The sequence below is a fragment of the Hippocampus comes genome, unplaced genomic scaffold (assembly GCF_001891065.2).
Source record: "Hippocampus comes isolate QL1 unplaced genomic scaffold, H_comes_QL1_v1.1 scaffold56, whole genome shotgun sequence".
Classification (NCBI taxonomy): domain Eukaryota; kingdom Metazoa; phylum Chordata; class Actinopteri; order Syngnathiformes; family Syngnathidae; genus Hippocampus; species Hippocampus comes.
In genome coordinates, this window is record NW_017842056.1 from 416857 (window position 1) to 440259 (window position 23403).

Genomic DNA, 23403 nt, shown 5'->3' on the forward strand with positions numbered 1-23403 from the left:
CCCCCACGAAGAGGCTTTGCTAACCCAACTCTGCCGCTGTCGCTATACTCCCCCTTGACACCAGCCTCGTAGACATAAACCAACTTCAGCAGATAATGCGGTTGACGGGAACGCCGCCGGCGTCGCTAATAAACAGGATGCCCAGCCACGAGGTGAGCACACCGAGCGGTTGTTCACCGACCGCTCGGGGTCCACAAAACGATTTGGAATAAAACCTTAGTGTGGTTTTTGTTTTTGATAAAGCTCTTGTATTGGCTCTCAGTCATTATAAGGTGATGTATCCAAGTCGTTTTCAATCGTATTTCAATCGATAAGAGTTTGGAAATGTCACCGGCACGTCGTGGACTGCACAGCGAAGAGGAGGCGACAATGCCAACGCTTCAGCTCCATCCATGTCAGCCATTTTCCGTTGCGCTTATCCTCACAAAGTCGGCGGGGGACACCCTGAACTGGTCGCAAGCCAATCGCAGGACACACAAAGACAAACATTAACACTCGCACCCGCGATCATTTTATGTTGAAAATCCATTCCTCGGGTCAAAAGATTCTAACGTGAGGATAAAAGTCTGCTTTCCTAACATATGAATGCGCACCACGTTTTTGGCAATTTTCGTGGAAAATTCTTACACCAGGGCCTCTTTCTGATTATGCAAAAATCATTTGAAAGTGAGTCTGCTCTTTGTCTGCGTCCTAGCTGAGGCTAAGCTCTTTTTTTAACTGCGCAATTATTCTAAAGAAACCATGTCCCCGAGCAATAAAGTTGAAGATTGCTAAATTGCTAATATCGATGAATCACCCAGCCCTTGATAGAAGTAAGCGAGTGGCGACAAGAAAATCATGGAGCATGAAGTCATGCGCACGCATCGAATGTGTGCAACATGTTGCGACTCGTGAGAAGCGTTGATGGAACCGCTTTGATTCTTCCCACAGGCCAGAAACTACATCAGCTCCTTGGCGCACATGCCCAAGAGGAATTTTGCTGACGTGTTTATTGGTGCCAATCCACAAGGTAATTTGGCATGGGGCCACCCTTGGAAACTGTCTGGTTGCAAAAGCTGCACACCCCCCCAAACGTGACATGAGGGGGGGAACTGTATCAAATCGGGCCAAAATATAGACGCGGCATTTGCGCATTTCACAGATGTTCAAGTTCATTTCGTGTGTACGTTATATCTCTATTGCGGCCCCAATTTTCATTTTATTTGAACATGTTCCTAAAATGAGTCACGTGCTAACATCCGTTCTCTCGCTCTGGTATGAAGCCGTCGACCTGCTGGAGAAAATGCTGGTTCTGGACACCGACAAGCGGATCACGGCAGCCGAGGCGCTGGCCCACCCGTACTTTACTCAGTATCACGACCCCGACGACGAACCCGAGGCCGAACCGTACGACCAGAGCTTTGAGAGCCGCGAGCTGGAGATCGAGGAGTGGAAAAGTATGTCCATAGTCTTCATGCCCTGAACTCTGATGCACGTTTACGTGGCGCTGCCTTCAAAATTCTGACGTTCTGACGATTTGCAGGGTTGACCTACGAGGAGGTGTGCAGTTTCGAGCCCCCCATCTTCGACGAGGATGACATGGAGTAACGGGAAATCCCTCCTCCTGATCCCATCTGATAAATTGTAAATATTTTTGCATTCGCCGTCAAGCTCTCCAGACACGCAGCAAGCACCGACCAGTCTGCCTTTCACGAGGCTTCTTGCTCCCGGAGGAAAACGTCAAACCACTAAATATGCTTCTTGTCAACATCCGTGTCATCCGTGAAACAAGTTTCATTTTCGTTTTCGGTAGAGTCACATTTTTACTCACCGCTGTGACACTCGGATGCTGAAGGACTTGAGAGCTGTGCGACTTTGCGTTCTTGCAAGTATTTTGTCAACTCAAGTAAATGTTAATCCGCCATTCATCAGGTGAAGCTGCAACATTGACACGGATGTTCTGACAATATTTTTGATTCAGCATTTTCTATTTGACCATAAATGTTGACAATTTTTGCAAATTCAAAGTTGAACACAAAAGCGTATGACAAATGTGCCACATTTACAATGAATTGTGCATCCCTGTCCATAATTTGCCCAAATATTATTTTTTTTTTTTGCGTTGACTGCTATGTGAGTGTCATAATGTGGCTTAAACTGCTTAAATGTGTAAAAGAGCTATTTCAGATCTATTTATACTTTGTGGAGGATGTATTTATATATGAGAACTCCCATCTATTTTCAGTCCAACAGAGTATCGACTTGTCATTTGATAAGCAAAATAAAAACTATTTTCAAGACGTCCCTTTTGTATGTTTTCGTGTCTTGTGTAAATGTAATCATTAAAAAAAGTTCACCTGCTATACATTGATATGTGATTAAGACGTCCCTTTTTGTATGTTTTTTCGTGTCTTGTGTAAAAAAAGTTCACCTGCTATACATTGATATGTGATGAAATATAGTACAAAATATTTTAATGTAAACCAAAATCCTATCATTTCAATGGCAATGTTGACCTATTGGAGATGTAAAAAAAATAAGAAAATGAAATTATTAAAATGCAGAAGATAATTAGAATATAGTTCAGTTTTTTGTGTTTTCTGAAAAAGAAATAAATGTGTGTGTAGGATGTATTTCCGTTGTATTTCTGATTAAACGGTGTAGGTAAATCAACACAAACAGTAGATAAAATTATAACATTCGATTTATATTGAGCCTTCATATGGACCCAATGACTCGGTAAGTATCCAACTAAAATGGCAATCCAAGGATAGTACAGTATATCTCTTGAATAAATACATTAATAATGGAGTACAATGAGTCTTGTCAGAAGATAATTAGAATATAGTTCAGTTTTTTGTGTTTTCTGAAAAAGAAATAAATGTGTGTGTAGGATGTATTTCCGTTGTATTTCTGATTAAACGGTGTAGGTAAATCAACACAAACAGTAGATAAAATTATAACATTCGATTTATATTGAGCCTTCATATGGACCCAATGACTCGGTAAGTATCCAACTAAAATGGCAATCCAAGCATAAATACATTAATAATGGAGTACAATGAGTCTTGTTTTTTTTCCATTGATTTTTCTTGTCATTTTGGTGACATTTTTGCTACCTCGATTTTTAATTTGCCGTCATTCAAGTCCTAATCGGCGATCATGAAACGATCCATTTCAAACGTTGATTGTCAGACCAAATCCACTTTGTTCTGCGCACGCGCAGTGGTTGACCGGCGCCGCCGCTGATGTCACCAGCTGAGCCCTCTCGGACCTTTCATCCATCGCACATGCGCAGAACATTCGGTCACTGGCGCTGTGGCTAACAGCTAAGCTACAACATGGAGAGAAAAGGTAAACGTTTGCCCCACACGTTGTCGGCGAAACACTGGGCGACGAACGTGACGCCATGTAATCGCCGCTCCACCCCGTATATGGGAAGTTTTATTGGACGCAGACGCGCGTAAATGTTTTAATCGGAACGCGTTTGTCTCGTACAGTCAACCGTGATGAGCTAGCGTTAGCCTGCGAGGATTAGCTCGGCACAGAGAAGCTTCTCGCTCTTTCTGTGACATGATCTGCGATGCCTTTTTCCCCCTCTAAATTGTTCATATTTTATATCATCACGCCATTCCTTTAGGAATTACTCGTACGTGTGTCTGAAATTTGCACTGTTTCTAAACATTTGTCAGCTTGGGCTCGATAACCGGGTTGTTAGGTTTAACGCTGTAATTGCTTTATGAGATGATACAAGATGAATAGGCGCTCGTGGTCTTCCGGTGTGAGACTGATAATAATAATAATAAAAATGATTTTTTGTGCGTGAACAAAAATTATGAAATGTAGTTAATCTTCGGTATTCGCGGGTCTAAAATAGACGAATAGTGCACGCCCCCACCCTGAAAATGTTCATACTTACCTGCGTTACCGTAAACATACACCAAACTGGGATCCCAAATCTTTTTTTTTCCAATTACCAATTGCTGCATAACTGTAAAAATAAGTGCCTGACAGCTCAGCACCAACGATAACTCCCCCTTATAAAGATACTACTTTTTGTACGCATGTCTGTTTTGTACTTTATGCACGGCACCTTGGAATGCATCTGTCGTTGTTTTTAAAGCGCTCTATAAAAATCAATTTGAATTGACTCGCTTTTGAGATGCAGTGTGTGTGTGTGTGTGTGTGTGTGTGTGTGTGTGTGTGCGCGCGCGCGTGTGCGTGTGCGTGTGTATAAGAAGTATAAATTCGGTTAGGTTAGTGTATAAATAACAAAATGCAGTCAACATAAACATGTAGTACCGTATATGTTGCTCTATGTGACTCTTTGTTGTTTTTTTGACTTTCGCTGCCTCGCCTTTTGCGCATTTTCGCAATTTTTTTTTGTTTGTTTATGAATATTTTTGAAAAATCCGCAATGCACCGGAATCCGCAATAAGTGAACCGCAAAGTAGCGATTGATCACTGTACTTGAATCGGACCTAAGCAAACAATTTGCATCTTATTTCCACAGTTTTGGCTCTGCAGGCGAGGAAAAAGAGGGGAAAAGCCAAGAAGACCAGCAAAAAGTGAGCTTTTTCACTGTTATTTCCTGCTCGGTGTGCCACAGTGATAGTTGCTATCCCTCAACAGCCCACACATTTTCATCAGCACTTGGATTTGATTGTATCTATTGTCATTCAGATGATTGTTTTCAAAAACCTATTGAACAGAGAGCGTCGCTTGAGGGCTTCGGAAAAGCTTCCAGTCTGACAAAAACTGTCTCTTGCCATGTTTGAGGAAGCGCCGCGTGTCAGCAAAGTTCATGATGTTCTTTGAAGCCTCCTACCAACCAGTCCGCCGCAAAAAGGAAGCTGCAAAAAGGAAAAAAAAAACTGGCTTTTTTTTTTTTTTTTTGCTTCAGTCACACTACATCACAATATTCATGATGTAAGAACACCAAAAAAAATGCTGAATGAGAGAAATAAAACACCAAAGGCTCTTCCTGCTTTGGTGAGAAGCCAGGATGTCCAATTGCGTTCTTAAAAAAAAAAAAAAAGCATTTTCCGAATGCACTATGTCAGGATCATCATCCCCCCCCCACCCCCCCACCTCTTCTAACTACTTTGTTCTAATGGCAAATCACCTTCAGAAAGTAAACACTGTGAGGGTTCCTTTACCATACCGACAGTTTTAGCCCCCATTCAACCCCCCCCCCCACACAAACCACACAAAAGAAAAAAACACGTGGATTTCTTATGTAACAGCTCAGGCTTGGTACTGTATAAAACGCGAAAACAAAGAAGCCCATGTCGAGTGTGGTGTTCTTCCGAAAACTGCGTGCAACCCTGAGGCGGGATACATTGATGGAAGAAAGCGGCACATACAAGTAAAATACCCCACATGATCAACGTGGTACGCCAGCGTTCTCTGTCCAAGGCACTCGGAGAAAAACGAAGTCCCAAATGGACTGCACAGGGTTCAGTTCCTCCTTGAAGAGATGTTGGTTGGCTTTGTCGTCGTTTCTGTTCCTCAAAGAATGCGATTGAATTTGACATTTGATCATCTAGTTCTTTCTTTCCTCCACTTTTTCTTTCGGCCGGTTCAATTATTGTGAACTTGGGCAGTGATAATTTTACAGTTTGAGCCATGCGAGTCCCAGGGACTCGCTGTTCAGAAAAGTATGAGTCCCATTTTGCATTTAGAGAGTCCCAAATTTCGAATTCTGAAATGGTCGACTTATTCAATTGCATATGATAATAGCACAAACAACAACAGTATACATTGACAATAGGTTTATTTCCTATAAACAAATGCTGCAAAAATGTTAATAATTCAGGCATACAAGATTATTATCGCAAAAAACGATCCAACTTTGGCTGCTTCCTCTGTGATTATCTCCGCAATAAACTTTTGCAACACTTGTTTTAACGTTACGCGACTTGGCAGTCGTCTGCTTTCCGCGAGGTTGAAGGCCAATCTCGCCAATCTCGTCTTGCGAGAATGGAAGTCTGGCCACGCAAGATTACTTATCGTAAGATCGCTTAATGCAAGATCACTTATCGCAAGATCAAAACAAAAATGGCGACGATTATCAAACTGCGATCGTCGCTGGAAAAATAGATTTACCGTCTTTTTTTTTTTTTTTTTTTTTGGTCTGAAATTTCCTTGCGTCCCAAAAACGTACATTATTTGGAACCGTGCGTTCGGGGGGAAAATTATGCGTCTAGGATGCCGGGACGTAGAGGTAACGAGATGGCTGCTTTGGTGCGCAGGGGCCGTGTTTAAATTTCAGAACGGGCAGATGGGAAAATTAAAAAAAAAAAAAAAAAAAAAGTTACAATGTGTGTGTAAAATGTTTATCACAAAATAATAAATAATTGCCGCTTTTTATAATCACGTGTCGTTTAATTTTGTGACGGGGCCGAGATCATGCGATTTTAAGCTTTCCGCTCTTCACTATCGGCAAAGATATGATTCTGTCTTACCTTTGGCACAATGGTGATTGAATTTCTTCTGAAGTACGAGTTTGGTGGTTATTGTTGTAACCCGGAAGAAAGACCGCTGGCTCACTAAAACCCCGCCTCTCCCCATGTGGCGGCCGGGCGCCTCTCATGATGTCGCCTGAATGCCGGCCGTTGCGTGCGCTGTCCACGAAACACTAAAATAGTAACAAAACTATATTCTGAGGCCCCTACGTCGCAAATTTTCCGTCCAGGCACATGGTAATCATGTGTGTAACAACTAAGTGTAACGTTTTTATTCAACAAAATACGTCTGAGATCTCGTGCTTGACAACGAAGCTAACGTTATTGCATGAACGCTTACATCATGTCGTCATTGAGCTCGTGGTTTGGTTTCCTTACAGCTCTGCGCCTTTCCAGCAGGCTGCAGGGTGATAATTGTGCCAGGTTTAAGGTTTAATCTCCCGATCCACTTTTGTACCGGCCAAGGTTCACCGGGCAGTCCTCTGAGGAAATGACGAGCACAAACAACAGATAAGAAAACAATATATTCATAACGAAGACAGAAGAAAGCACAAAGACTGCCCAACTCAAAATAAAGTCACTTGCGGAGTCAACAGCCAAAGAATCAAAATGTCGAGTTTGAAGACGAGTTTCAAGGATGGCTTGCCCAAAGTTCATTCCGAAGAGAGGGAGCGGCAACGGAAAAGGCTCCATCCCCTCCGAGCCCCCACTTAGTTCTCAGTTCCTCTAATAGCGTCTGGTCCGCTGACCTGGGGCGCCGAGCAGGTGCGGGGGAGCTCAGAGAGGTCAGGTGGGGCGAGTCCATTTCAAGATTTGAAAACAAATCATAGGAGCTTCAAAAGAACTAGGAAAAATGGAGCCAGTGAAGGGATGCCAGAGTTCTGTGCTCCCTCTTACGAGTATCAGTCAAGAGGTGAGCGGCAGCGTTTTGGACCAACTGGAGACGCTTCATGGAGGATTGGCTGACTCCAAAGTAAAATGCATGACAGTCATCCAGCTGGGATGTGACCAAGACATGAACGACTGTTTCCAAGCGCTCACCAGAGAAAGGAAAGGCTTGACTTTCGTCAGCTGCCTAAGATGAAAGAAGCTGGATTTTTTTTTCCTTCAGATGTAACGTTTTAAAGATCAAGGAAAGCCAAATCCTGATTCATCGTCCGTCCCTTCTTCACACGCAATAATTGTTAAATGACACCGTCCGTCCCCGGCGGTGTGAATGAAAAGTCAACTTGAGTAGCTTTTGTCAAGGCGGACTTCTGGATTGTCAACAGGCAGCCGGCACATCCCAGAAGTCGTCAGCAGGCCCAACACGAAGCCTCGCCCCAAGAACCGGAAGAACCCGAGGAGATTCTAGGCTCCGACGATGAAGAGCAGGAGGATCCCAACGACTATTGCAAAGGTGAGTTTGGTTGAAGCCTTCCGAGCGTTCTTATCGTCCGTGGCCCGCGAATTCCGTTTTCTCTTCCAGGGGGCTACCATCATGTCAAAGTGGGCGACCTTTACAATGGAAAGTATCATGTCATCCGGAAACTGGGCTGGGGACACTTTTCCACCGTGTGGCTCGCCCGCGACATCCAGTAGGCAACTTTGTTCTCGATTTTCACTGCGGTCTCCGCACCGGGATGCCTTCCGGTGGCAGCCGGACCTTAGAGCCGTATTTTTGCTCTGTGCTTCGTAGGATGAAAAGGTTTGTTGCCATGAAGGTGGTCAAGAGTGCAGAACACTACACAGAAACAGCGGTGGATGAGATCAAACTTCTCAAGTCTGTAAGTCGATGCTTTCACGAGGACGAATATAAACGCACACAACGATGCTTGGCTTTCTGTTCAGTTGCTATTTCAGCATCACACTCGTTGTACATTAATACTGGTCCGATACGTTTTTTTTTTCTTTTTGTGCCCAGGTGAGAAACTCTGACCCTGATGATCCGAAACGGGAGATGGTCGTCCAGATGTTGGATGACTTTAAGATTTCCGGTGTCAACGGAACCCGTATCCATAATCGCTCTTCATCACCTGTCAAGATGAGTCGACGAAAATTCTCGACCACAAAGTTAATATTTTAACGCCTCACTCATTGATATATTTATTTATCTGGAGCATTGTTTTTCTCTGGAAACGGCCTCGTCTCGCGCTTCTCCTACTGCTTGTATGGCCCGTCTGCGACGCACATGCGCAGTAGCTGTAACCCGTGTCATCCGGGAGGTCAACGCAAGCGGTGTGGGGAAAGTAGCCAAAGTTGTTGGCAACAGAGTCCATCAGATATGGCGCATTTCACCTTATATACTCACTACGATGCAAACCTCCGTTTCGTGGCAGCACGATGGGAATCCTCGATCGTTTAACTCATTCAGTACCAGCCAATTCTGGACCAAGTCTGAAAAGACGTCTTTGGGAGTGAATGAGTTAAAAGGAAGCCGTCCCTATGGAAGTAGAATACCGTACTGCCATTGATGATGACTCGACGGGCACAATAATTGTTTGTGGCAGCTCTCGTCACCTATCGGATCCTTCCTGCTTTTGTTTCCCATTTGATCCGTCATGCTTACAACGGCGCAGGGTGTCTTGAATGTCAAATCTCAAAACGAACAAAGGCATTCATTCTGGAGGAGAAGGACGTCCGTCATCAGTGTTGCGATCTTAACCTCGTCTCTTCAGACGTCTGCATGGTGTTTGAGGTTTTGGGACACCACCTATTGAAGTGGATCATCAAATCCAATTACCAGGGTTTGCCACTACCCTGTGTGAAGAGCATCATTCGACAGGTGAGCCCAACCAGAACACACGTGGTCGCACCCCGAACGCGTTTTGCTCTCAGGTCGCACGTTGAACCGGCATTGATGGATTCGCTCGACCGAAATATCGAGAGCAATTTGGACCGGGTGGTCACGCCCCAATTTTGCCCCCAGGTTCTCCAAGGCCTGGACTACTTGCACACAAAGTGTCAGATCATCCACACAGACATCAAGCCGGAGAACATCCTGATGAGCGTGGAAGAGCCCTACGTCCGGAAGCTGGCGGCAGAAGCCGCGGAATGGCAGCGGGCGGGAGCCCCGCCTCCCTCGGGCTCCGCAAGTACGCAAATGCGCTTCTGATGTCCACGCGGATGTGCCGGCCAACGTGTTCTAACCGCTGACGTTCTCTATTTTGCAGTTAGCACCGCCCCTGCTCCGAAACAGGTACCATTTTTTTTTTTCTGGCTATTTCCTCTTGGGCCGCGTGTCTGCAATTTTACAAAATGAATGCCTGAACTATGCTTACACGACTAGTTTGGTAGACTCCTGACACCTTTTATGAGGGATGCTTGCACGAGCTAATGAGATCCAAGACCGTATTTCATTATTGTGGTCGTAGATGGATTTTGGATGTAGACGTTTCTCCTTGTATGTAAGAGACACGACGGCTCACGTTTACCAAACGCGATTTTAAATTTGACTGAAGTGGCCTTGGGGGTGGGGGTGGGGTCACTTTCACTTCCCTCAACCCGCGGATACCGTGTTTCCAATATTGCACCCGCCTCAACGCAAGATTAAAAATGCGCGTGTCAGTTGTGAGCTGGCGTGAATTTCCCTCTTCAACAGACTGTGAAAATGTCCAAAAACAAGAAGAAGAAGTTAAAAAAGAAGCAGAAGCGGCAGGCGGCCTTGCTGGAAAAGTGCATCATGGACCTGGAGGAGATGGAGAAGGTCACAGAGACGCGGGAGGACGACGAGGAGGTCGACGCGGAGCCCGAGTCGCCCAAGGGCCGGGCCTGCGCTCCTCTGAGGCAGCTGTCGCTGCAGGATGTGGGCAACCAAGACGCGCAAGGTGACAAGTCAGATGCCGATGGCTGCCGGCCTCCTTTTTTTGTGCCTTTGCTCTAAATTCACCCCTTCGTGGCTTTATCTCGTTTTTGTCGGTCCTGAAATGATACGAGTCTCGCCTTACCTCCAAAGGCGTACACCGGTAGTGTTATTCTACCTTAGAAAAATCTCACGGCCCATCATCAAACACAAAGGTCACAAAATGGCACATTTTCCACGGCAATACCTGCTGATCTCTCGCATCAAACACGCACACACTCTATCGTGGTTTGAGATCAACGTACGGCGTTAGAAAAATCTCACGGCCCATCACCAAACAAAAAGGTCACAAAATGGCACATTTTCCACGGCATACCTGCTGATCTCTCACGACACACACACACGCACACTATCGTGGTTTGAGATCAACGTACGGCAGCCAGGGATTGTGTGCAAAGCTTTTGTTTTTTGCTCCCCCCCACCCCCAATGGTCCCAGAGAGCGACGCCAATGCAGACGAGTCGTCCGAGCTGAACTGTAACGGACACGCAGAGTTGGAGCGGAGACTTCCCCCGTGGAGGGAGGAAGACCAGCATAATGGAAACGCTGCGCAGAAGCGAGAACGCGCCTTCTTTAATGGGTTGGACTGTGGCGACCAGAAGGAGCAGCTGCACCCTGACCTTGAAGGGCCTCCTTGCAGCGGAGTGTCCGCCGGGCACTTTTCCGGCAGGTTGGAGGAGGAGGAGGAGCCCGGAGACAATCTTTGTCGCGAGCGGGGAGAAGATGGGAGTGAGGAAATGCTCCAAAATGGTCAGGCATCTTTCACCCTGCCGTGTTCATTCAGACACTCGGCTAGTCTTCCGACTGCTATCTTGTCTCTCTGCTCCGATATAGGCAAGCAAACGGCCGGATCCCTGCTGGTCAACCCCCTTGAGCCGATCAACGCAGACAAGATCAAAGTCAAGATTGCAGACCTCGGAAATGCCTGCTGGGTGGTGAGTTGTCCTCTTGCGACCTGAGGGATTTCCCCGTTAGCCATCAGGCCTTCCACACACCCACGCGCCCAGTGTCATCCAATTACCGGAATACAACAGCTTTGGCTTCCTTTCATGGGGCTGGGTGCTGTGGCCCAACCAGCAGAACCACCCCCCCCCCACCCCTCCTCCCTTTCACTTCCCGAAAAAGTAAATGACTAATGTTATTCAAATCACGTTTTTTTTTTCTTTTTCTTTGTTCCATTTCTCCCGAGAGCGAAAAACTTTCAATCAACATCCACGGGGGGAATATATTTTTTCAACGTATTTTCCCCACTAAAAGGCGCACTGGATTATGAGCGCGCGCACCTTCAGTGAATGGCCTCATTTATCATTTTTTTCATATATTGGACGCACCGGGTTATAAGGCGCAATCTACAAAGCATCCACTAGATGGAGCTACGCTCCTTCCGTTCGACTCGAGAGGCATTCATGACCGCCTCCGAAAAACGTAAATTAACGATTACTTCAATGAAACTACGAAAGTTGAAAACAATGCATCCAAACAGAAAATCAAGCGAGGAAATCACCAAATAAATTCTATTGCCGCTCTTCAGAATTAATTTTGGCATTTCCTTGAGCGTTGCTCCAACAGAACGATCAGATGTCAGTAAAATGTAGGAGAGACTGTCACAGAAGTGTTTGTTATTTATTCCCTTGTTGTGTACTGTATTCACAAGCGAGGAAATCACAAAATAAATTCAGTCGGGGCACGTGTGCGTGTGTGTGTGCGCGCGTGCATGAGACGGATGATAAGAAAAGACAGCACGGAATGCACAAGAGTGTTCCGTTGATGTTTGTCCACGCTTGTGCTTTGCTCTCAGCACAAGCACTTTACCGAAGACATCCAGACCCGGCAGTACCGCTCCTTAGAGGTCCTCATCGGCGCGGGCTACAGCACACCGGCGGATATCTGGAGCGCAGCCTGCATGGTAAGAGACTTGGTCTCAAATTCTCCATCCTCAACTCATGCAGTGTGACGAGGCCTTTTTTTCAGCTGCGCAGCTACGGAGGAGGGAAGTGGTAGTTGTCGCCCGTCGTGCTTCAACGGTCCTTGTGTTGATGGTGATGATGATGTTGTTGTCGCCTCAGGCTTTTGAACTCGCCACAGGAGACTACTTGTTCGAACCGCACTCTGGCGAAGATTATTCCAGAGATGAAGGTAGGACTCAGACGCCCTCATGCTCGCCATTCCCTGTTGTTATTCGTGACATCTGATAGCCGTACAGAATTCTGTGTCTCGACGTGGAATCGCGTGACATGTGCTTTCTGCCGCTAATATAACAAGTGCTTGTTCACGACTGTCAGGCGGCTGACAAATGTGGAGTTTTCGCAGCAACCACGACAATGTATGACCTGTTAAATTAGCCAGATTGTTGCTTCAATCGAGGATCCCCGTGCTGCCGCTCGGTGAAAGATATCAGTCGCATTACAGCTCAATTAACTCACTCAGTACCAGCCAATTCTAGACCAAGTCTGAAAAGACGTTTAAAAACGTCTTTGGGAGTGAATGAGTTCAGAGCTCATGAAAAAAAAAAAAAAGAAGAAATTGCGAGACGGGGCGTGGCCATTCCATTGACTCCTCCTCTCCCGGCACTCGACTACTGGAGACAGGCCCATCAACAGCTCGACCACCTCCTCTTCCAATGCGGCACACGCCTTTCGGTCCGCCATCTCTCCCCCTGCTCCTCGTTTGTATTCATTTCACCTCACGCTTTTTGTCCCGACTCGATTCTGCTCCAGCATGTTAAGCTGCGCTCACGTCGTTTCTTGGCATGCTCCGCTGCTTTTTTTTTTCCACACAAGACTTCCTGAACTCACAAGTCTTTCCCCAAACATTCGTTTCATTTTCCCCACGACGCCATTAGAGACGTTTGGTTTGACATTTTGTAGATATGTGGTGGGCGGGGGGGGGCGCAGACAGAGCAGTCTGCCCACCTGAGGCAGCGGGCAGGTGCGGAGAGGTCGGGTGGGGCCAGGCCATTTCATCAAGTGGAATTGTGGTTCGTTCCCACGCCCCCCCCCATGCTCCCTTTTTAGCAGCACCCGCGGCCTACAGTTAAAGCACGTTGCCCGATTGCGAGGGGCCACTTTCGCCCCGGTCAGGCAGGCAGGCAGGCATTCTCCTCCATTGTCGTGACCGTCTGCCATCTGCTCTCTTCTCCACCCATTTTTGTCGTTGCGCCGCTTCCGACGGGCCTTGTCTCCAGACCACCTTGCTCTCATGATCGAGTTGCTCGGTGGAGTTCCTCGCCAGTATGCGCTGAGTGGGAAACACTCGCTGGAATACTTCACAAAGAAAGGTACGTCGCTATTCCGTCACTGACGCTCTCTTGTCTATGTTGTCTCTGTCTTTGTTCCCCCCCCCCCACCCCCTCCCATTCCCCCTGGCAACGGCGTGTGTGTGTGGTGCAGACCACATAGCGCTGATCATTGAGCTGCTGGGGAGTGTCCCGCGTAAACTCATATTGAACGGAAAATATTCCAAGGATTTTTTCACCAAGAAAGGTAAACCAAAAACAGTTGTCTTCCCAGCAGTGAATTCTCTATTTATTTTTTTTTTGGGGGGGGGGGTCAATTTATAAGTCAAGGTGTTTAGGTCATTGCGTAACTGCTTAGAGATGGTTTATAATTAAAAATAAAAATCCTCAGAAATTCAGCCTTTCAACTGTAAATATTCTTTTGGCTCGGGAAACAAACGGAAGCGTCATTTAGATGTGTGTGTGTGTGTGTGTGCATTTTCTGCACTGTCAATTTGAAACCATGTCCTTTTTTTTTAAGACTGAGGAAATCCGATTTATGGACAAAATAACAACTGCAAAGTTGAATGCCAGATGGCTTGATGTGTTCCTAAAAGTCGCTTTGAGGCTGATTTCAAGAATGTCTTTCCTTCTTTTGAGCCATAATTCCAAATATTCTTTGATAGACACCTGATCAATATCAAATTTGTAATCGCACTCGATATATCATTTACAAAAAAAAAAAAAAAAATCAGGAGGCAAACCCCGAGTCCGTCATTCTGCGTGCTGCTGGCAGAGACCGCGGTGGGATGTTTTCGTTTTGGGCCACCACAAGCACTGAAAAGGGAAATTTAGAGCGCCAACATGGGATTTTCTTCCTCTAGAGAACTTATTTCATTTTTATCTTTCATCACTTTCATTGGGTTTGATTTCATCTTTAATCAATTCAATTATTTTTCTTATTTGAAATGTTTCTTGTTTTTTTTGGGGGGGGGAGGGTTCGGGGGTATAGGTATCGACAAATAGGAAATGCGTAGATTGTGATTAGCGAAGCCCCGCTAGACAAATTTAGTTCATCTTTAAGTTGACCAGTTAATTTGACTTTTTCAAAGTTGTTTTCACCTCTTAATTTCAAATGAAATGTTATATTTAAAAATAAGATGACTTTAAATTCAGCCTTTGTCCTCTTATTTTGAAAGGTTATAAGAATAATCATTCCAAAATATCGACAATATGAGGTACTTTTATGGTGATGGGCTTTTTGAGAAGTTCCTTTTGTCTTTGACCTATAAAAGCTTGCGCAGTGAGTTTCAAGATAGAGCGATGGCGTCTCCCCCCCCCCCCCCCCCCCAATATATATAAACAACAAATAAATGGCCAGTCGATGAACCCTTCATTCATAAATACGACTCTAAAATTGTCAATGACCCGCGGGACTCGACTTTGCCAGGCTTCAGCGTATCTTTCTGGACAATGAAAGACTTGGAGCAACTTTGCCACCCAACCCCCCAAATTAAACAACAGTACCTGAAAATAATGTCAACTCTGTCAATTGTACCCGCAGGGGACCTGAAGCACATCACCAAACTGAAGCCGTGGGGGCTGCTGGAGGTGCTGGTGGACAAGTACGCGTGGCCCCGGCAAGAGGCCGAGTGCTTTGCCGACTTCCTGCTCCCCATGCTGGAGCTGGTCCCCGACAAGCGAGCCACAGCGGCCGAGTGCCTGCGCCACCCGTGGCTGGCCCGCTAGTGGACCCCCCCCTCACCCCTTCCCTTCCTTTCCCTTCCACACTCTCTCCGGAGAATGCAACAGATCACTTTTCCAGTTTGGGCATATCATCCGAGTATTTATTTCTCTTGTCGTTCTTTGCGCATACGTTTGCGGGTTCTTCTCTTGAGCGCGATGGGGATGTTCCTCACAGTTGGCTTCAACTGCTGTACCCGAGCGGGGTAGGCGGGGGCTGGACCCGTTCTTGTTCCGCCGGTGACTCCTCCTCCTCCGTCTGTCCGACTCGTGCACTAAAACCAACCCCCGACAGACAACAGGATATGTAGCCGCGTCCCCGCCGCTTCACGAGTCCTCCCGCACTTTTCCTTTTTACTCGCTCTTTTATCTTCTGTTCGACATGTATAATACGTACACATTTTTTGTATTTGTGAAGAAGGCGTAGGAAATTGCACACGGGGGCTGGCGCGTACGCCGCCGCCGACGGGAACGGTCCTCGCGGGATTTTTCCAGCCGGACGGATGTGGCGAGACGCGGGTGTCTGGTCTGCGATGCACGTACGTAAGCATCAGCACAAGTTTGGATGCTGCGTAATCGCTTGAGAACGATGATGATAATAATAATAGATGCAATCGTTTTGCAAATCCCTTTCAACCTCCCGTCATTCGAGCAAGCGCGCGCGAGTCGGCTCGACGAATGCGCTTGTACGGCATTCCCCTTCAATGTGGACTCACTCGGAAAGGATTTGCAAATATAGTTTTCCACACAGCCGAGGTTTCGTTGGTGTTTTTATTTTGTCACAAATCCCCCCCGTAGGGCAGAAGGGCCTCTTTCATTGCCATCGGATGCTGATATTCCAGAAAAGTGCTTCCCGGCCCATATCGAGTCAAGGCACATATTTTATATTAGGAGGGAAAAAAAAAAAAAAGAAAAATCTCACGGCAGACCACCGAAGGGAGTCGTGCCTGTTACGATCCATCTCCGCCATACGTAGATCGTTCAAAGACGCATGATTTCTGGTCAATTTCATGGATCGTTCTACAGCGACACAATTTAGGAATCGAGTGCAACAGGAAGCCGCAAATAAACAAACAAACGCAAAGCTGAACGGAAAAAAAAACCTGAAAATAATTGTATATATCTGTACCAAAGAATTTGCCTTTCTATAAATATATATGACAGTTCTGTACAGTTTCTAACAAATGTTATATCTTAGCTAAAGCGATTTAGCTGGGTAGCCGTGTTTTAATAAATGGACGGAAGATGTTTGTGCTTGGTTGTATCGTGTGGCCAACGAGTACATTTGTGCGGGTGGGTGAGCTCCAACTTACAAACTCAACCTAGAATAAAAATGTTCCATACCGCACCAGTTTTGCTGACATTTTCTGTCCAAAAGCTGTCACGCCTCCTTGCCACTGTTCGTTTGCATCTCATATCGTCCCAACGCGGCCTCGTCAGGGGTTTTCTGTGAAGTATGAAAGAAAGAAGAAAAAAAAAGATTAGAATTAATTCTCTTGGGGCCCCCCTTAAGCTGACCCCGCTCCCCTCGGTGAGACGCTCCTTCCTTTCTTACCTGCACCCTCTGCCACAAAGTCCTCCGGCAGCAGTTTGTCCTGCCGGTTTCCCAGCGTGAAGGAGAGAAAGGCCAGCAAGAGAGCGTCCAGGATGCTGACGATGGCCAGGATGTAGGCCCAGCGCACCGTGCACTTCCCCAGGCTGTACTTGTCCGTCCGCTGGCCGCACATTTGCTTGACCTCGGGGGCATCCCAGCCGTCGGGGTAGATCATGCAGCCCATCACCATCAAAATGGCTGCAAAGGAAAAACAACCCCCCCCCCCCAAAAAAAAAGACTCAGGTAGGGGGCGGCACGGTGGGCGACTGGTTAGCACATCGGCCTCACATTGCAGAGGTGCTTCCTGTGTGGAGTTTGCATGTTCTCCCCGAGTGTGTGTGTGTGTGTGTGTGTGTTTCGTGTACTCCCCTTTCCTCCCACATTCCAAAAAACTTGCAGATTAATGGAACACTCTTAATTGTCCCAAGGTGTGAGTGTGGATGGTTGTTGGTACCCTGTGTGCCCTGCAATTGGTTGGCCACCGGTTCAGGGTGTCCCCCGGGCTACTCAACTCAAGTTTATTTACAGTATAGAACATTTGAAAACAACCAGCGCGGTATACAAAGTGCTGTATAAGGAGCAAATATCATCTGTACAACAACAAATGAGTCACGAAGACAGTAGAAATCACAAACGGGAGTAAAACTAAAAATCAAGTCCGAGTCATGCTCGGTCAAAAGAATAGAAATGAGTTGAACGAGTTTACTGCCCGAAGACAGCTGGGAGATGCTGCGGCACACCCCGCCACCCTTGTCAAAAGAAGCGGATTGGAAAATGGATGGATGGATGGATGGACGAGTCGGGAAATCTCCCGAATCTATTCAAGTTTCATCCACAAGAGGGAGCTGTTTGAACCGTTTGTGGCAACATTCGTCAGATGAAGAAGCATGCGTACATTTGTAACAAGGCTTAAAAAAAAAAATCCACATTTTGCACTTCACCTTGGTGGCTTCCTGTGTTGGCATTCTGACATTGTTGTAGGTGTAAATGCGCCGCTCAAGCGACACCTGATCAGGTGACTGACATGTAACTAAAACCGCCGATTGAGGTGTCTGAAACCAGATGCACAAAACTCATCTGCAACAAGAGCCCAAGACGCCCAACACGCCCAGTTCTCGGTTTCATCACCAAAGACACGATTGATGGTGCCAGAATACAATCCGTCAGCTCACGCAGAGCCGTGTTGGAACACCCCCAAACGCTGCGGGGCTCAGATGCTGCTCTTGGTTGAAATATCAAGTTTAGTGTCATGGAAATGGATGAACGTAATCCACATTTTGCACTTTACCTTGGTGGCTTCCTGTGTTGGCATTCTGGCATTGTCACAGGTGCAAATGTGCTGCTCAAGCGACACCTGATCAGGTGACTGACATGTAACTAAAACCGCCGATTGAGGTGTCTGAAACCAGATGCACAAAACTCACCTGCAACAAGAGCCCAACACGCCCAGTTCTCAGTTTCATCACCAAAGACACGATTAATGGTGCCAGAATACAATCCGTCAGCTCACGCAGAGCCATGTTGGAACACCCCAAACGCTGCGGGGCTCAGATGCTGCTCTTGGTTGAAATATCAAGTTTAGTGTCATAGAAATGGATGAACGTTCCACTGCATCTTAAAACCAAGAGTGGCACGTCGAGGAGTCAAAAAATGTCACGAGCGCTTCATGAAGCTTCACTTGGCCTCCACTACTGTTCATTTTGGTCCCTTGAGGCACATACAGTTTGAATGTGTTGTCGTTGCTACGCTGCCCACCTGATTTGGAGGCGAATACCCTCAAATTAAAGCCCAGAGTCTGCACTTCAAGCACATCTTGATGGCTTCATTTCAAATCCATGGTGGTGTTGCGCAAAGCGACAATGCTGAAAGTTGGGCCAATGTCCAAACATTTATGGACCGGTCTTCAAATGCGTTGACTAAACTCGGTATTCTCTCACAGGGGCCAAGGCTGAACCGGATCATGTCCCAGCTGACTGCTCATCAGGTGAAAGGCGAGGTACACCGAGGACCGGTCGCCAAATTGCAGGGGCCAAACAAAGAAAATGGAAAATTTGGAATCTTGGATGCTAACAAAGAAAAAATAAAATAAGAGTAGAATTTTTTTTTTTTTCCAACAAAACTTTGTGCCTTACCGGAGGCCAGCTGCATCCAGGCGCAGATCTTGTAGACGCTGCCGGCGTTGCAAAAGAAGAAGAGGCCGAAGCACACCGTGGTGGCCACCGTCAGCAGCATGGACGCGGCCACGAAGAACGTGGCGGTGCGGAAGGCCGGCGACGGGATGGAGCCAAAGTCCAGCGGGCCGCCCTTGCAGATGAGCTCGGAGGTGAGCGCGTTGCCCACGCAGTAGCGGAAGAGGCCGAAGTGGCCCGCCTGCGGCGTGTTGACGCTGTCGCCGATCCAGAAGGGCTGGATGAACACCACCGCCGCGATGATGACGAGGCACACGCTGAACACGGCCCACAGGACGCCGATGGCCCGGGAGTTCCTCACGTAGTTGGTGTGGTAGATGCCGGCCGCCTCCTGGGCTGGAAGCAGGTCCATCGTCGTCGTCGGCGGGGCGGGGCGAGGTTCGGCCTTTTCGAGGGTCGGTCGGTCGGTCGCGCGCCTCTTGCGTCGGCGGCTGCCTTGGGAGGAGTGAACCCGCGGCGGAGTCGGCTTTCACAACCCTGGACAGAGGCGTGATGTTGCCGTGGGGATATGATGCGCGTGGGCTTAGTTGGGTTGTGTTCACGTGGGGTGAAATGGAGGGGTGGGGGGTACCGATGAGTTTGGTTATTAGATGTGAGTGTGTGAGAGAGAGACTGCGTGTGTGAGTTCACTTGTGCGCCAGTGTGATTTTTGTACTGCTCGTGTGTGTGATGTGAGTGTTTTTGTGCATGTGTGTGTGTTGCGTGGAGGTTTGTGAATGTGAAGTGGCGAACAAAATGATTGCAAAATCTCAACCTTATTTACGACACATGACAATTTGACTTTTCGGTACAGATTTTAGCAAGGACGGTGCAGGTTGACACACCTGATTTGCTTTCACGGGCCCCCTCAAATAACGCGGCGAGCTGGATCTGGCCCCCGGGCCTTGAATTTGACACCCGCGGTCTAACGCAGCTCTCCCCATCACACAGTGCTCTTCTTTGTCTTGTCTTACCCTTTCCAAGAAGACAAGAGGACATGGTGTGTCGCCCGTTCCGAAAAAGGTTTGCTGCATTTGCTTATCCAACTTATGTCCGACTTGTTCATGTGATTGATAATAAGACACAAGTTAGCATTTTGTGCATACTTTTTACTCTTTTGTGGCCAAAAAATGAAAATATTGTGGCCTGAATTTACCCCCCCCCCACCTCCTTTTCCTTGGAAAGTTTACCCACTTACCTGGCTCCCTTTTCTGTTTTGAGAGAGCAAGAAGCCATTCTCCCTTTTCCTTCGTTTGTCGTTTTTTTTGGGATTCCAACAGGGGGCAGTGTTGTTACACGTGCGGAACTAAGAACCTCTCCGCCGATCGATCAGCCAAGCGGCAGGCGTTCCTGTCGAGTTTGTTGAATACAAAGCAGCGGTCGAAGCATGAAAAAAAAGGTCTCGGCTGTGCACGCAGAGTGCAGACCTCATCAATCGAGGAGGTGAAAGCACGAAAGCACGCTAACGACACGAGCTAGCTAGCGTTTGTGTGTCAAATGTCTTTTCACATCCACGATGACCGGGAACTGAAAAGAAGACCCGCAGAACCGTTCCGCTGCCCAGTGTTGCCGTCGGACTTTGTCATTGATTTTCTCCAAAAAAGTGCCAAGCTAGCGCCTTTCAGTTCAAGAGCGTGGCTTGTAAAAAGCGCTCAAAATCAGGTGGGAGCTTTTTCTCGCACAAGCCGTCGTGGGCGCGACCGTCACGTTCGGCTGCGTGCTCGAAAATGAAATCCAGGTTATTAGCTGTCGTTTTTCTTTCGGGCCCCTTGTTGGTTGTGACTGTTGGGGGGGGGGGGCAAAGGGGGGGGGCGGGGGTCAGGGGTTGGTTTTGGCGGCGTGTTGAAGCAAAAGCGACTCATTTGCAGCTCCCGCCGCAGTCTCTCGCGTCCCAGGCGGGCGCCTTGATTTGTTCGCAGCGCATTTCATTCGGGCCAGCAACAACACTGAGGGGGGGGGGACATTCCGGCAAGAAAGAACGCTCATCATCTCTCGGAGGGGCTTCATAGACATAAATAAAACATGCGGGGATGCAATGAAAATCTCATTAGAATGAGTTTTACAACACGAATACGCCGACGAATTATCTGGTTGGGAAGAGAGGAGTCACTTCCAAGGTGATCTTATGACACCCCCGATATGGCCACGTATGTTGAACTTTCAAAATCAAAGACAACTTCAAGATGCGATTGGACCCCCGCTTTGCAAATGATCATCAAACGTTGTCAGAGCATCTTTTTTTTTTTTTTTTTTTTTTTGGCGAGCTTTTCAGGGAGTGCTACTGAAGGATCATGTTAGGGACCCCGAGTACAAACACTTTCACTCGGATGTTTTCTTGTCAAGTATGACCAAATCCCAACACAATAGTTGTTCCGTCAAGATTTAGTGCAACGAATCAAATGACACAAAAAAAAAAAAAATTAAATAAAGTCGACGTCGGTGTGGTTTGTCCGATCCTATTTCGGGAAAGGTGTCCATGTCTGGCCCTAAGTGAAAGTCGGCATTGGAGCAGCGCGATGGCTAGCGATCAAATTTGCCGACCCGGAAATCCAATGCGCAGTCCACAAGGAAATGAAGAGAAGAGAAGAGAACGCAGAGTTTGAGTGCATGCATTTGTCGGATGGGTAAATCCCCCCCCCGCCCCCCACCGCGTGTCGTTTGCTACAGTGATCCGACAAAGTTGTCAACATTTGTTTTTAATCTGAGGTTAAGGCAATCCATGACAAAGCATTTCACAAACCACAACATGACGACAATCATGTCCAACACCCGGTTTGGAAATTGATCAGCATGCAAGTCAGAGACCTGGAGAGGTTTACTAACCAGCTGGGATTAAAACGGAACAAACAAACAAAACGCAGGAGTGTGTGGCGCAGAGAAGTACAGCAGTGGCTCACGAACGTGCGGGACTCCCCCGAGTGGTACCCCAAGCGAATCACGACATGAAATCTCGTCCAGTAGAATTGCGATGCGTTTGCACGTCCCCTTGGTGTTTTCCGACATTTTAGCTTGTTGTTTCAGTTTTGTGTGCGATGCGTTTGATTTGAATCTTTTTTTTGTTCTCGTCGATATTGAAGCGTCGTGAAAACGGTTGAGATTGTGCATAGTAAGTGTTGTTAAGGTAGTACTCGGTTTAGAAAAGGTGACGAAGCACCGCCGTACGGGATGGGGGCTCATCCATCCGGCTACCCTCGGACGGAGACTTTGGTCTAAGCCAGGGGTGCCGATCACGAGGGGTGGAGGCAGAAATGGGGGAGAAAAACAAAGATTTGCGTGTCTGTGTGCGTGCTACAGCGAAACTCCTCTACAACGAAACCTACATGGGCGAAAATACCCCCTAGTGTGAAAAAAATGTCATGCATGAAAGCCATTCCCACTTTTCTGCTCCCCCTATGACGAAAAGTCCCTCTGTTCCGTTGTACGAAATCTTTTTCTCTGCTCTTGTCACGCAACGAGATTCACTACAATGAAAACAAGCCTTCCGCAAAAGTTGAATGCAACCTCAGCATGCCACAGCGACCTCTGCTGCTTCGTTCGGAAACGGCAATAGCAACCACCACACTGGTTTACACATGCGCAGTAGAAGGGGAAGTATTTGTTTCAGACGCAGCACGTACGTTGCATCGCTAAAATGGCGACAAAACGGACCTTTGCATACCAAGGAGTTAAGAAAAGAAAAGCGTTTACGCTTGAAGACAGGATAAAAGTAATAAAAATGAAAGATGGAGGAAGCAAAATAAAAGACATTCGGCAAGAAATTGATGAAAGTGAAAGTAAATGTTGATCCTAAATTTCGCAATTTCCCTTTTTTTCTTTCTACGCTGGCGATATGAAGTGTCAAACAAGTGTATGCTCATACTTATGCATTATTGGAATAAAAATAAAAACTACACATGTACGTTTTTTTGTGTGTGTTCGTGTTTACGTCTGAGATAAAATTTCCTACAGTGAAAAGTCCCCTGTTGTGAAAAATTTCTTGCTGCAAACATGATTTCGTTGTCGAGGAGTTTCACTGTATTAATATTCTATATCTTTGTGTTAGTGCACACTGCACTCTGAGCGTCCTATCGGTTTCACTTTCCCCCAAAAAGTATTGAAAAAAAAAAACGAAATAGCGGTCACCTTTGACCTACGGCGGCGTGCGAGTCGCATCGCCGGAAGTGGTTAGCGCTCGGCGCTCTGCAATTTTGTTTCATATCCGATTCACCGACGGCACTGGCAAAGATTGGCAATCCCGAGCGCCATCGGAAGCATTTGCCAACCGTATACGTGAGCGATGGCAGTTACGCCACTAAAGACGCTGCCGTAAAAGTGCGTCCTGTCTGCCCACTAAGGTAGGCAGGGATTTCTTTTTCCCCAAACTCCAAAAAAAAAAAAAAAAAAAAAAAAAAGGCAAAA

General features: G+C 47.0%; 3 protein-coding genes across 5 annotated transcripts in view; 2 read left to right on the forward strand and 1 right to left on the reverse strand.

Moving 5' to 3' along the window:
* mapk14a (mitogen-activated protein kinase 14a) overlaps positions 1–1767 on the forward strand; it is a 36188-nt gene extending 34421 nt beyond the window's left edge. Inside the window, exons 9-12 of one of the 2 annotated variants that reach the window (XM_019860806.1) lie at positions 73–152; positions 931–1009; positions 1263–1436; positions 1523–1767. In XM_019860806.1, the coding sequence (XP_019716365.1) occupies positions 73–152; positions 931–1009; positions 1263–1436; positions 1523–1587 (398 nt within the window). In that variant the 3' untranslated portion in view covers positions 1588–1767. The remainder of the gene's footprint in view (positions 1–72; positions 153–930; positions 1010–1262; positions 1437–1522) is intronic. The other variant, XM_019860805.1, reaches the window with a different exon arrangement.
* A 1462-nt stretch (positions 1768–3229) lies between these two features.
* On the forward strand, positions 3230–16341 carry srpk1a (SRSF protein kinase 1a). Of its 2 annotated transcripts, none has more exons than XM_019860826.1 (16): positions 3230–3333; positions 4493–4547; positions 7718–7845; positions 7915–8023; positions 8125–8212; positions 8350–8437; positions 9104–9210; positions 9355–9520; positions 9599–9624; positions 10027–10252; positions 10725–11036; positions 11121–11221; positions 12085–12192; positions 12353–12422; positions 13471–13563; positions 15065–16341. In XM_019860826.1, the coding sequence occupies exons 1-16, from the start codon at positions 3321–3323 to the stop codon at positions 15247–15249; spliced, it is 1875 nt and encodes a 624-aa protein (XP_019716385.1). In that variant the 5' UTR covers positions 3230–3320; the 3' UTR covers positions 15250–16341. The 2 variants fall into 2 exon arrangements, with proteins under 2 accessions (XP_019716385.1, XP_019716383.1); XM_019860824.1 differs by lacking the exon at positions 13471–13563 and adding an exon at positions 13676–13768.
* Positions 16342–16509: 168 nt separating this feature from the next.
* LOC109510487 (tetraspan membrane protein of hair cell stereocilia homolog) lies at positions 16510–19800 on the reverse strand. Its single transcript, XM_019860827.1, has 3 exons — positions 18970–19800; positions 16799–17035; positions 16510–16690 (listed from the first exon to the last, which is right to left on the reverse strand). The coding sequence occupies exons 1-3, from the start codon at positions 19376–19378 to the stop codon at positions 16680–16682; spliced, it is 657 nt and encodes a 218-aa protein (XP_019716386.1). The 5' UTR covers positions 19379–19800; the 3' UTR covers positions 16510–16679.
* Between the last annotated feature and the right edge of the window lie 3603 nt (positions 19801–23403).

Coding starts and splice junctions, on each gene's coding strand:
- srpk1a (XM_019860826.1), top strand. Junction 8,024..8,124: donor TGGCTCGCCCGCGACATCCA/GTAGGCAACTTT, acceptor TGTGCTTCGTAG/GATGAAAAGGTTTGTTGCCA. Junction 8,213..8,349: donor AGATCAAACTTCTCAAGTCT/GTAAGTCGATGC, acceptor TTTTGTGCCCAG/GTGAGAAACTCTGACCCTGA.
- LOC109510487 (XM_019860827.1), bottom strand. CDS start 19,378: ATGGACCTGCTTCCAGCCCAGGAGGCGGCCGGCATCTACCACACCAAC. Junction 17,036..18,969: donor CTGGATGCAGCTGGCCTCCG/GTAAGGCACAAA, acceptor TTTCCTTTGCAG/CCATTTTGATGGTGATGGGC.